This window comes from Symphalangus syndactylus, chromosome X (assembly GCF_028878055.3).
Source record: "Symphalangus syndactylus isolate Jambi chromosome X, NHGRI_mSymSyn1-v2.1_pri, whole genome shotgun sequence".
Taxonomy (NCBI): domain Eukaryota; kingdom Metazoa; phylum Chordata; class Mammalia; order Primates; family Hylobatidae; genus Symphalangus; species Symphalangus syndactylus.
In genome coordinates, this window is record NC_072447.2 from 67207463 (window position 1) to 67219767 (window position 12305).

The 12305-nt window shown below is 41.9% G+C and overlaps 1 protein-coding gene across 3 annotated transcripts in view; it reads right to left on the reverse strand.

Annotated features, from left to right (window-relative positions):
* Positions 1-12305, reverse strand: part of FAM120C (family with sequence similarity 120 member C) — a 109046-nt gene that overhangs the window by 45355 nt on the left and 51386 nt on the right. For all 3 annotated transcript variants that reach the window (XM_055269114.2, XM_055269113.2, XM_055269115.2), the window contains exon 10: positions 5805-6054. In XM_055269114.2, the coding sequence (XP_055125089.1) occupies positions 5805-6054 (250 nt within the window). The remainder of the gene's footprint in view (positions 1-5804; positions 6055-12305) is intronic.

Genomic DNA, 12305 nt, shown 5'->3' on the forward strand with positions numbered 1-12305 from the left:
GCGTGTGTTGTAGACCCAGCTACTTAGGAGACTGAGGCAGGAGGATCACTTGAGCTCAGGATGCTGAGTCTGCAGTGAGCTGTGATTGTGCCACTGAACTCCAGCCCTGGTGACAGAGTAGGATCCTGTCTCCAAAAAAAGTAACTTGCCCACTTTTACCACTCCTATTCAACATAGTACTGGAAGTCCTAGCCAAAGCAATCAGGAAAGAGAAAAAAATATATAAGACATCCAAATTGGAAAAGAGAAAGTGAAATTATCCCTGTTTGCTGATGATATCATCTTATATCTAGAAAACCCTAAAGAATCCTCCAAAAGACTCCTAGATTTGATAAATGAACCCAGTAAAGTGTCAGGATACAAAATCAATGTACAAAAACCAGTAGCATTTCTATACACCAGTAATGATCAAGCTGAGAACCAAATCAAGAAGTCAATCCCATTTACAATAGCTACAAAAAAAAACCCATCTAGGAATATGTTTAACCAAGGAGGTGAAGGATCTCTATGAGGAAAACTACAAAACACAGATGAAAGAAATTATATATGACATAAAGAAATGGATAAACAATTCATACCCATAGATCGGAAGAATCAATATTGTGAAAATAACCATACTGTCCAAAATAATCTACAGATTAAATGTAATTCCTATCAAAATACCAAAATAATTTTCCACAGAATTAGAAAAAACAATCCTAAAATTCATATGGAGTCAAAAAAGAGCTTAAGTAACCAAAACAGTACTACACAAAAAGAACAAAGCCGGAGGCATCACATTACCTGACTTCAAACTATGCTACAAGGCTGTAGTAACTAAGACAGCATGGTACTGGTATAAAAATAGACACATAGATCAATGGAACAGAATAGAGAACTCAGAAATTATGGCCGGGCGCGGTGGCTCACGCTTGTAATCCCAGCACTTTGGGAGGCCGAGGAGGGTGGATCACGAGGTCAGGAGATCAAGACCACAGTGAAACCCCGTCTCTACTAAAAATACAAAAAAAAAAAAATTAGCCGGGCGTGGTGGCGGGCGCCTGTAGTCCCAGCTACTCCGAGAGGCTGAGGCAGGAGAATGGCGGGAACCCGGGAGGCAGAGCTTGCAGTGAGCCGAGATTGTGCCACTGCACTCCAGCCTGGGCGACAGAGCGAGACTCCGTCTCAAAAAAAAAAAAAAAAAAAGCAGAGAACTCAGAAATAAAGCCACATACCTACAGCCAATTGATCTTTGATAAAGTTGACAAAACACATACTGGGGAAAGAACACCTTTTTAATGGTACTGGGATAGCTGGTTAGCTACACGCAGAAGAATGAAACTGGGCCCGTATTTCTCACCACATACAAAAATCAATTCAAGATGGGCTGGGTGTGGTGGCTTATGCCTGTAATCCCAGTACTTTGGGAGGCTGAGGTGGGTGGATCACATGAGTTCAGGAGTTCGAGACTGGCCTGGCCAACACAATGAAACCCTGTCTCTACTAAAAATACAAAACTTAGCGGGGAAGGGTAGTGCACACCTGTAATCCCAGCTACTCGAGAGGCTGAGGCAGGAGAATCGCTTGAACCTGAGAGGCAGAGGTTGTCGTGAGCCGAGATCGCGCAACTGCACTCCAGCCTAGGTGACAGAGCAAGACTCCACTCAAAAAAAAGGCCGGGTGCAGTGGCTCATGCCTGTAATCCCAGAACTTTGGGAGGCTGAGACAGGCGGATCACCTGAGGTCGAGAGTTTGAGACCAGCCTGACCAACATGGAGAAACCCCGTCTCTACTGAAAATACAAAATTAGGGCCGGGTGTGGTGGCTCATGCCTGTAATCCCAGCACTTTGGGAGGCCGAGGCGGGCGGATCATGAGGTCAGGAGATCGAGACCATCCTGGCTAAGACAGTGAAACCCGTCTCTACTAAAAATACAAAAAATTAGCCAGGCGGGGTGGTGGGCGCCTGTAGTCCCAGCTACTCGGGAGGCTGAGGCAGGAGAATGGTGTGAACCCGGGAGGCGGAGCTTGCAGTGAGCCGAGATCACGCCACTGCACTCCAGCCTGGGTGACAGAGTAAGACTCTGTCTCAAAAAAAAAAAATACAAAATACAAAATTAGCCAGGCGTGGGGGCACATGCCTGTAATCCCAGCTACTTGGGAAGCTGAGGCAGGAGAATCGCTTGAACCTGGAAGGTGGAGGTTGTGGTAAGCCGAGATCATGCCATTGCACTCCAGCCTGGGCAACAAGAGCAAAACTCCGTCTCAAAAAAACAAAAACAAACAAACAAAAAAACACAAAAGTCAACTTAAGATAGATTAAAGACTGAAATATAAGACCTGAACGATAAAAATCCTAGAAGAAAACCTAGAAAAAAATGTTCAGGACATTGGTCTAGGTGAAGAATTCATGATTAAGACCTCAAAAGTAGCTGGGTGCGGTGGCTTACACCTGTAATCCCAGCACTTTGGGAGGTCAAGGCAGGTGGGTCACCTGAGGTCAGGAGTTCAAGACCAGCCTGGCCAACATGGTGAAACCCCATCTCTACTAAAATAAAAAATTAGCCGGCCGTGGTGGCGTGCACCTGTAATCCCAGCTACTCAGGAGGCTGAGGCAGGAGAACTGCTTGAGGCTGGGAGGCTGAGGCTGCAGTGAGCCAAGATCACACCACTGCACTCCAGCCTGGGCAACAGAGCTAGACTTCATCTCAAAAAAAAAAACCTCAAAAGCAAATGCAACAAAAACAAAAATAGACAAATGGGCATAAAGGAAAAAGCTCTTGCACAGCAAAAGAAATGAGTAAACAACCTGCAGAATGAGAGAAAATATTTGCAAAATATGCATCCAACAACCACAACAAAAATGCCTGTACCAGGCCGGGTGCTGTGGCTCACGCCTGTAATCCCAGCATTTTGGGAGGCCGAGGCAGGCGGATCACCTGAGGTTAGGAGTTCAAGACCAGCCTCAACATGGAGAAACCCCGTCTCTACTAAAAAAAAAAATACAAAATTAGCCGGGCGTGGTGGTGCATGCCTGTAATCCCAGCTACTCGGGAGGCTGAGGCAGGAGAATTGCTTGAACCTGGGAGGCAGAGATTGCGGTGAGCCGAGATTGCACCATTACACTCCAGTCTGGGCAACAAGAGTGAAACTCCGTCTCAAAAAAATGGAAAAAAAAAAAAAAAAAAAGCCTGCACCTGTATATTTATTGCAGTACTATTTGCAATAGCAAAGGTGTGGGATCAACCTAAATGTTCATCAATGAATTAATGATTAAAGAAAGTGTGATACACACACACACACACACACACACACACACACACACTGGAGTACTATTCAGCCATAAACAAGAATGAAATCATGTCTTTTGCAGCAACATGGATGGAACTAGAGGCCATTATCTTAAGTGAAATAACTCAGAAAGTCAAGTACAACATGCTCTCACTTATAAGTGGGAGGTAAATAATGTGTGCACATGGACATAGACAGGGGAATAATACACACTGGGGACTCAGAAGGGTGGGAAGGGGGTGAGGGATTGAAAATTACTCAATGGGTACAATGTACACTATTTGAGTGATGGCTACGTGAAAAGCCCAGACTTTACCACTATACAATATATCCTTGTAACAAAAGGACACCTGTACCCCCTTAAATCTATAAAAATAAAGTTGTTTTGTTTTTGTTTTTTGTTTTTGTTTTTGGTTTTGTTTTGAGACAGAGTCTCGCTCTGTCATCCAGGCTAGAGTGCAGTGGCACAGTCTCGGCTTACTGCAACCTCCGCCTCCAGGGTTCAAGTGATCCTCCCTCCTCCCAAGTAGCTGGGACCACAGGCGTGCACCACCACGCCCAGCTAATTTTTGTATTTTAGTAAAGACAGGGTTTTGCCATGTTGGCCAGGCTGGTCTTTAACTCCTGGCCTCAAGTGATCCACCCGCCTCAGCCTCCCAAAGTGCTGGGGTTACAGGTGTGAGCCACCACATCCAGCCTAATTTTGTTTGTTGTTTTGAAACAGAATCTCACTTTGTTGCCCAGGCTGGAGTGCAGTGGCACAATCTCAGATCACTGCAACCTCTGCCTGCTGGGTTCAAGCGATTCTCTTGCCTCAGCCTCCCAAGTAGCTGGGATTACAAGCACCCGCCACCATGTCTGGCTAATTTTGTATTTTTTTTCTTTTTTTTTGTATAGATGGGGTTTCACTATGCTGTCCAGGCTGGTCTTGAACTCCTGGCCTCAAGTGATCCACCTACCTTGGCCTCCCAAAGTGCTAGGATTACAGGCATGAGCCACCACGGCCAGCCAAGTTAAATTTTTAAAAGGCTAGTAAAAACGAAATACTTCTGGTAAACAAAGAACACTATATATAAAGTTTAAACAAATTGTGACTGACTGGAAAAGATACTTAATACACATGCACAGACACATGCATGCACACTCAAATATAGAAAAGATATTTGCTACATGTGTGTCTAAGTGTACACACATACATATCTGACAAAGAACTTCTGTAATCAGCAAAATAAGACAAGTAACCTAATAAAAAATTTGCAAGACAAATAAAGAAGCACTTCAGAGAATGAGAAAACTCAAATGGCTAATAAGCATAAAAATAGAAGATCAACCTCCTCTGTAGTCAAATGCAAATTAAAATTAAAGATACTACTTGAAAACACTAGATTGGCAAAATTAAGAAGTTTTATGGTATTAGTACTGGCAATAATATGAGGAAATGAAACACGTATTGTTCACAGGACTATAAATTGGTGCAGCTATAATCTAGAGCAATTTGGCAGTATTTAGTGAAAAAGCTACATGCATATTTTACAGGATTGAGAAATTCTACTTCTCAGTATATAATTTAAACTGACTCAGGAACACAAAGAAACACAGACATCTATGAAGAAATCCCCTGCAGCACTATTTGTAATACCAAAGAACTGGAAACAATTATCTATCAATCAATAAATAAAATGCTGTGATATTAGTATTTGATAGAACATAACCCAACAGTGAAGAGGAACGATTGATATATGAATATGGACAGACCTCAAAAATAATATTGAGTGAAAAAAAGAAACAGGCCAGGTGGGGTGGCTCATGCCTGTAATCCCAGAACTTTGGGAGGCCAAGGTGGACAGATCACCTGAGGTCAGTTCAAGATCAGCCTGGCCAACATGGTGAAACCCCAGCTCTACTGAAAATACAAAACTAGCCAGGCATGGTGGCACATGCCTGCAATCCCAGCTACTTGGGAGGCTGAGGCAGGAGAATCATTTGAACCCAGGAGGTGGAGGTTGCAGTGAACCAAGATTGCACCATTGCATTCCAGTCTGGGCAACAAGAGTGAAACTCCATCTCAATAAAAAAGGGGAAAAAAAGAAACAATGAGATGTACAGCACAATACCATTCATGCCATAAAAGGAAAAATGTTTACCCATAGAAAATACTATAGACTGCACGAATACATGTGTGTCTAAATAAATATATGGAAGATGGCTTGGAAGGAAACACATCAAATACCCAAGAGTAGATGACTATGGGTGAATAAAAGAAGGAAATTGGATCAGGGACGAGGACTGAACAAGACAAAAACTAAACTAAAACCAAATATAAAAGAGGAGTCATGCATGGACTGATATGAGATATGACCAAGGATCATAAACTGAGGAGGCTGTCTGAACAATCATTTTCGGTGTTTCTGGAGCATAAGCCAAACATAAAATAAAAATTTCCCCACCTTGAAATACCATAAAAGCAGGTGCTTAAAGGAAATATAAAAAAAGTAAAAGAGAAAGAACTGGCCGCCTGCCTGTCAGGTAGCTTACCGGAGTACACAACACATGAGCAGCAGATGGGTGGGGACATTAGCTGGATTGAGCATACTGGGCGTGTCCGACTTCATACAGGCCAGGAAGGCCCGCATCCTTCTGTTCTTGTCTTCAACTGCTTTGCCTAGCCAGAGCTTCTTGAGGTTTGGGCAAGTCCATTCCCGAAATGTCAGTGCAGACACCAGCTCAGGGGTTTGAGGTGACTTCCCTTTATAGGCAGACCACTCTTTAAGGATCACTGAAGGAACTGGAAAACAGAAATTGAGGAAAAAGAGGCTCTAGAGAATCTCTTAGCATTTCTACAGCTAGCCACAGGACATTGACAGGCTCCATTGCATTTCAACTCTTAATTTTCTGTCACAGTAATTTTTATTTTTAGCAGCAGGAATAATACGCGTTTATTAAGTGCTTGATAGGCAAGTACTTTATATATATCATCTCATTAATCCTCACAAAAATCCTGAGAGGGAACTATTATGATACATAATCACAAAACAAAATGCTTATTTTGCAGATAAAGAAATCAAGGGGCTGGGTGTGGTGGTTCACACGTTTAATCCCAGCAATTTGGGAGGCTGAGGCAGGAGGATCGCTTGAGCCCAGGAGTACAAGACCAGCCCCGGCAAGATGGAGAGATCCCACCTCCACAGAAAATTTAAAAATTAGCTGGGTGTGGTGGCACGTGCTCCCAGCGACTTGGAAGGCTGAGGCAGGAGTATCCCTTGAGCCCAGGAGTTTGAGGCAGCAGTGAGCTATGATCTTCCCACTGCACTCCAGCCTGGGTGACAGAGTGAAATCCTGTCCATAACATAACATAACATAACATAACATAACATAACATAAAACATAACATAACGTAACATAACATAACAACATAACATAACATAACATAACATAACATAACATAACATAACATAACATATAACATAACAAAAAATAAAATAAAATAAAAAATAATAAAATAAAATAAAATTAGGCCAGGCATGGTGGCTCACGCCTGTAATCCCAGCATTTTGGGAGGCTGAGGTGGGCAGATCACTTGAGGTCAGGAGTTCAAGACCAGCCTGGCCAACATGGTGAAACCCTGTCTCTACAAAAAAAAAAAAAAAATTAGCCAGGCATAGCAGCGGGTGCCTGTAATCCCAGCTACTCTGGAGGCAGAGGCAGGAGAATCACTTGAACCTGGGAGGCGGAGATTGCAGTGAGCCAAGATCAAGTCACCGCACTGCAGCCTGGGCGACACAGCAAGACTTTGTTTGAAAAAAAAAAAACAACAAAAAGTAACTTGGAGAAATAAATCAAGGTCCAATGTCACACATTTCTTAGTTACTCTGAATCTTATTTTTTCAGTAGATGCACCAGGCTAGGCAAGGAAAGCAGCACAAGGAAGAATTATGTAAATATCTGGCTTTATAATACACAGTGAGATACCCCAAAAGACATTAAGATATTTCACAAAATTCTCAAAAAAATAATCATCTTTCAGATTTACAAAGGCAGGCTGGGCATGGTGGTCCACGCCTGTAATCCCAGCACTTTGGGAGGCCGAGGCGGGCGGATCACCTGAGGTTAGGAGTTCAAGACCAGCCTGACCAACATGGAGAAACCCTGTCTCTACTAAAAATACAAAATTAGCTGGACATGGTGGTGCATGCCTGTAATCCCAGCTACTCAGGAGGCTGAGGCAGGAAAATCGCTTGAACCCAGGAGGCAGAGGTTGCAATGAGCCAAGATTGTGCCATTGGACTCCAGCCTGGGCAACAAGAGTGAAACTCCATCTAAAAAAAAAAAAGAACCTGGCATTTTCACTCAGCATATGCCCTTAAGATCCATCCATGTTGCCACATGTATCAATAGTTCATTCTTTTTTTTTGCTGAGTAGTATTCCATGGCAAGAATGTACCACAGTTTAATCATTCACCCACTGAAGCATATCTGGGTTGCTTCCAGTTTGGGTTATAATGCTGTCTTGTGAATATGTTCCTGCATGAAAATAAGTCTTTATTTCTCTAATATAAATGCCCAAGAGTGTAAGTGCTGGGTTGTATAAGTCTATTTTTAGTTTTGAAAGAAACTGATAAATTATTTTCCAGAATGGCAGTAACATTTTACATTCCCACCAGCATTTATGGGTGATCCAGCTTCTCTGTATCCTCTCCGGGATATGGTATTATCACTATTATTCACCTTTGCCATTTTGGTTAAGTATGTAGTGATATTTCATTGTGGTTTTAATTTGTATTTTTCTAATGGCTACTGATGTTGAACATCTTTTCATGTCTTTATTTGCCATATGTATATCTTCTTCAGTGAAATGTCTGTGTATGTCTTTTGCCAATTTTCTAATTCAATTGTTTTTGTTATGTTCAGTTTTGAGAGTTTATATATTTTAAATACTAGTATAGATATGTGGTACTTATTCAACTATGGATGTCCAGTTGATCTAATACCATTTATATAAAAAAAACAAAAAACAAAAAAAAAACTATCCTTCCTCCAATGAAGTGCTTTTGCAGCTTTGTCAATAATCAGTTTGCTGACCAGGTGTGATGGCTCACACCTGTAATCCCAGTTGAGGCTGAGGCAGAGGTTGCAGTGAGCGGAGATCGTGCCACTGCGCTCCAGCTTGGGCAATAGAGCGAGACTCTGTCTCAAAAAAAAAAAAAATCAGTACTCATATGGGACTATTTCTGGATGCCCTGTTGTATTCCATTGATCTACGTGTCAATACCTCTGCCTATTTTTTTTTAAGACAGGGTCTCGCTTTGACACCCAGAGTACAGTGCAGTGGAGTGATCTCAGCTCACTGCAACCTCTACCCACTGGGCTCAAGTGATCCTCTCACCTCAGCCTCCTGAGGAGCTGGGACCACAGGTAATACACCATCACACCTGGCTATATATATTTTTTGTATTTTTAGTAGAGATGGGGTCTCTCCATGTTGCCCAGGCTGGTCTCGAATTCCAGAGCTCAAGGGATCCACTCACCTTGGCCTCCCAAAGTGCTGGGATTACAAGCATGAGCGGCCATGCCTGGCCTACAATCTTAATTACTGTAGCTACCTAGTAAGTCTTACAATCAGGTTCAGCAATTGCTTTCAACTTATTCTTCCTTTTCAGAAATCATTTTAGCTAGTTTAATTCCTTTGTCTTTCCATATAAACATTAGAATCATCTTGTCTATATTTACAAAGAATCTTGCTGGGATTTGGATAGGAATTGCATCACACCTGCATTATCAATTTGGGGAGAACTGACATCTTTACTATGTTGAGTTTTCTAATCCATGAACATCTGTATCTCTCCATTTATTTAGATCTTTGATTTCATCAGCATTTTGTGACTTTCAGCATACAGATTTTCAACACCTTTTGTTAAATTTTTATTTCATTTTCTTTGGAAGGACTGTAAATGGTCTTGCGCTTTTTTCAGTTCCATATATTCATTGTTAGTATATAGAAAGGTAATCAATTTTTATATATTTATCTTGTATCCTGCAACCTTAACAAACTCACTTATTAGTTCCAGGAGTTTTGTAGATTCCTTGTGATTTTTCTACATAGACTGACTATATGCCATCTGCAATTACAGTTTTATTTCTTCCTTACTGATGTCTATGCCTTCTATTTCATTTTCTTGCCTTACTGGTCTGGCTAAAACTTCTATTACTATGTTGAAGAGCAGTAGAAAGAGCAGACATTCTAGCCTTCTTCCTGATTTTAGGAGAAAAACATCTTTCACCATTAAGTACAGTTGATCCTTGAACACAAGTTTGAGCTACACGGGTCCACTTATGCATAAATTTTTTTCAACCAAACGCTGATAGAAAACACAGAATTCACATGATGCCAAACCCACGTATATAGAGGGCCAATTTTTTCATATACACAGGTTTTGCAGGGCCTACCTACTGTGGGACTTGATTATGAGTGAATTTTAGTATACGTGGGGGTCCTGGAACCAATCCCCCACATATGTCAAGGAATGACTGTATGTTAGTTGTAGGTTCTTTGTAGATGTTCTTTATCTTGAGGAAGTTCCCCTCTATTCTTAGTTTCCTGATAGTTCTTATCATGAATGAGTATTGAATTTTGTCAAATGCTTTTTCTGCATCCATTGATATAATCAAATGATTTTTCTTCTTTAGCCTGTTTATTTGGTGGATTATATTTATAGATTTTTCAAATATTGAAGAAGTCTTACAACAATGGAATAAACCCTACTCGGCCTTGGCCATGGCATGTAATTCTTTTTATATATTGCTGAATTCCCCTGGCTGATATTTCTTTAAGAATTTTTGTATCCATATTGTCTTAGTCAATTTGGGCTGCTATAACAAAGTACCATAGACTGGGAGGCTTATAAACAACAGAAATTGATTTCTTACAGTTGTGGAGGCTGGGAAGTCTAAGATCAAGGTATTGGCAGAGGCACCTGGTGGGAACCTGCTTCCTGGTATGCAGATGGCTGTCTTCTCATTGTATCCTCATATAGTGGAGAGTAGAAAGAGCTATCTGGGGTTCCTTTTATAAGGGCACTAATCTCATTCATGAAGGTTCCATGCTCATGACCTAATTACCTCCCAAAGGCCCCATCTCCTAATACCATCACATTGGGGGTTAGGATTTCAACATATGAATTGCAGGGGACAGGAACACTCAATCCGTAACATATATTGATGAAGGATACTGGTCTGAAGTGTTGTTTTTATGTACTCCCTTTTCTTTTTAAGAGATGAGATGGCCGGGCACGGTGGCTCACGCCTGTAATCCCAGCACTTTGGAGGCCAAGGCGGGTGGATCACGAGGTCAGGAGATGGAGACCATCCTGACTAACATGGTGAAACCCTGTCTCTTACTAAAAATACAAAAAATTAGCCAGGCATGGTGGTGGGCGCCTGTAGTCCCAGCTACTCGGGAGGCTGAGGCAGGAGAATGGTGTGAACCCGGGAGGTGGAGCTTGCAGTGAGCCGAGATTGTGCCACTGCATTCCAGCCAAGAAGACTCCATCTCAAAAAAAAAAAAAATGAGATCTTATTCTGTTACCCAGGCTGGAGTGCAATGGAGTGGAGTGATCACAGCCCACTGCAGCCTCAAACTCCTGGATACAAGCAATCCTCTGGCCTCAGCCTGTGGAGTAGCTGGGACTACATGTATGCACCATGCTCGGCTATATTAAAAATTTTTTTTTTTTTTAGTGATGGGGTCTCACTATGTTGCCCAGGCTGGTCTCAAACTCCTGGCCTCAAGCATCTTCCCACTTGGGCCTCCCTAGGTATTGAGATTACAGACATGAGCCACCATGCCTGGCCCAGGTATCTTTTTTGATATAATGATTTCTTTCCCTTTGAATGTATGCCCAGTAGTGGGATTGCTAGATCGAATGGTAGTTCATTTTTTAGTTCTTTGAGAAATCTCTGCATTATTTTCTATAAAGGTTGTACTAATTTACATTCCTACCAACAGTATATAAGCATCCCCTTTTCTCTGCATCCTTGCCAACATGTTGGTTTTAGACTTGGTTCACTGCATCCTCCACCACCTAGATTCATGCGATTCTCGTGCCTCAGCCCCGCTCCCCTTCTCACCACCCTCCCACCCCCTCAAGAAGCTGGGATTACAAGTGTGTGCCACCATGCCCAGCTAATTTATTGTGTTTTTAGTAGAGACGGGTTTCGTCATGTTGGCCAGGCTGGTTTCAAACTCCTGGCCTCGTGTGATCTGCCCGCCTCAGCCTCCCAAAGTGCTAGGATTACAGGCGTGAGCCACTGTACTCAGCTCCCTGTGGTTTTAATATGCATTTCTCTGATAGCTAGTGATGCTGAGTATTTTTTCATATATTTGTTGGCCACTTGTACGTATTCTTTTGTAAAATGTCTGTTCTTGTCCTTTATCTACTTTTTAATGGGGTTATTTGCTTTTTTCTTGTTGAGTTCCTTGTAGATTCTGAATATTACCCCTTTGTCCAATGCATAGTTTGTAAATATTTTTCAAAATTCTGTAGGCTATTTACTCTGTTGATTGTTTCTTTTGCTATGCAAAAATCAAACATGTTTATAACTGTTTATCAAAGCATTTTTATGGTGGCTGTTGCGAAATCCTTGTCAGATAATTCAAACTTCTGTCATCTCTATGTTCATTTTCTTTTCCTGAGGTCTGAATTTGTTATCTTTCTGGTTCTAGGTATGATGAGGAATTTTCCATTGAAAACTGGACATTTTGGGTATTATTTTAAAAGACTCTGGATCTTACTTAAACCTTGTATATTAGTAGGCCTTTTCTGACCCCACTATGGTGGGTGAAGGGGGACACTGTGTCATTATTTACAGGTGGAAGTGGAAGTCCTGGCTCCCCACTTGACCTTATCTGACACCTCCCCAGTAGGAGCAGGTAGGGGCACCTCATTACAGCCTGGGTAAGTATGGAAGTCTAGGTTCTTCATTTGGCCTTTGCTGGCAGGGGTGGGGGTAGACCATAGTTTTCCTGTGGTATTTGGCTGG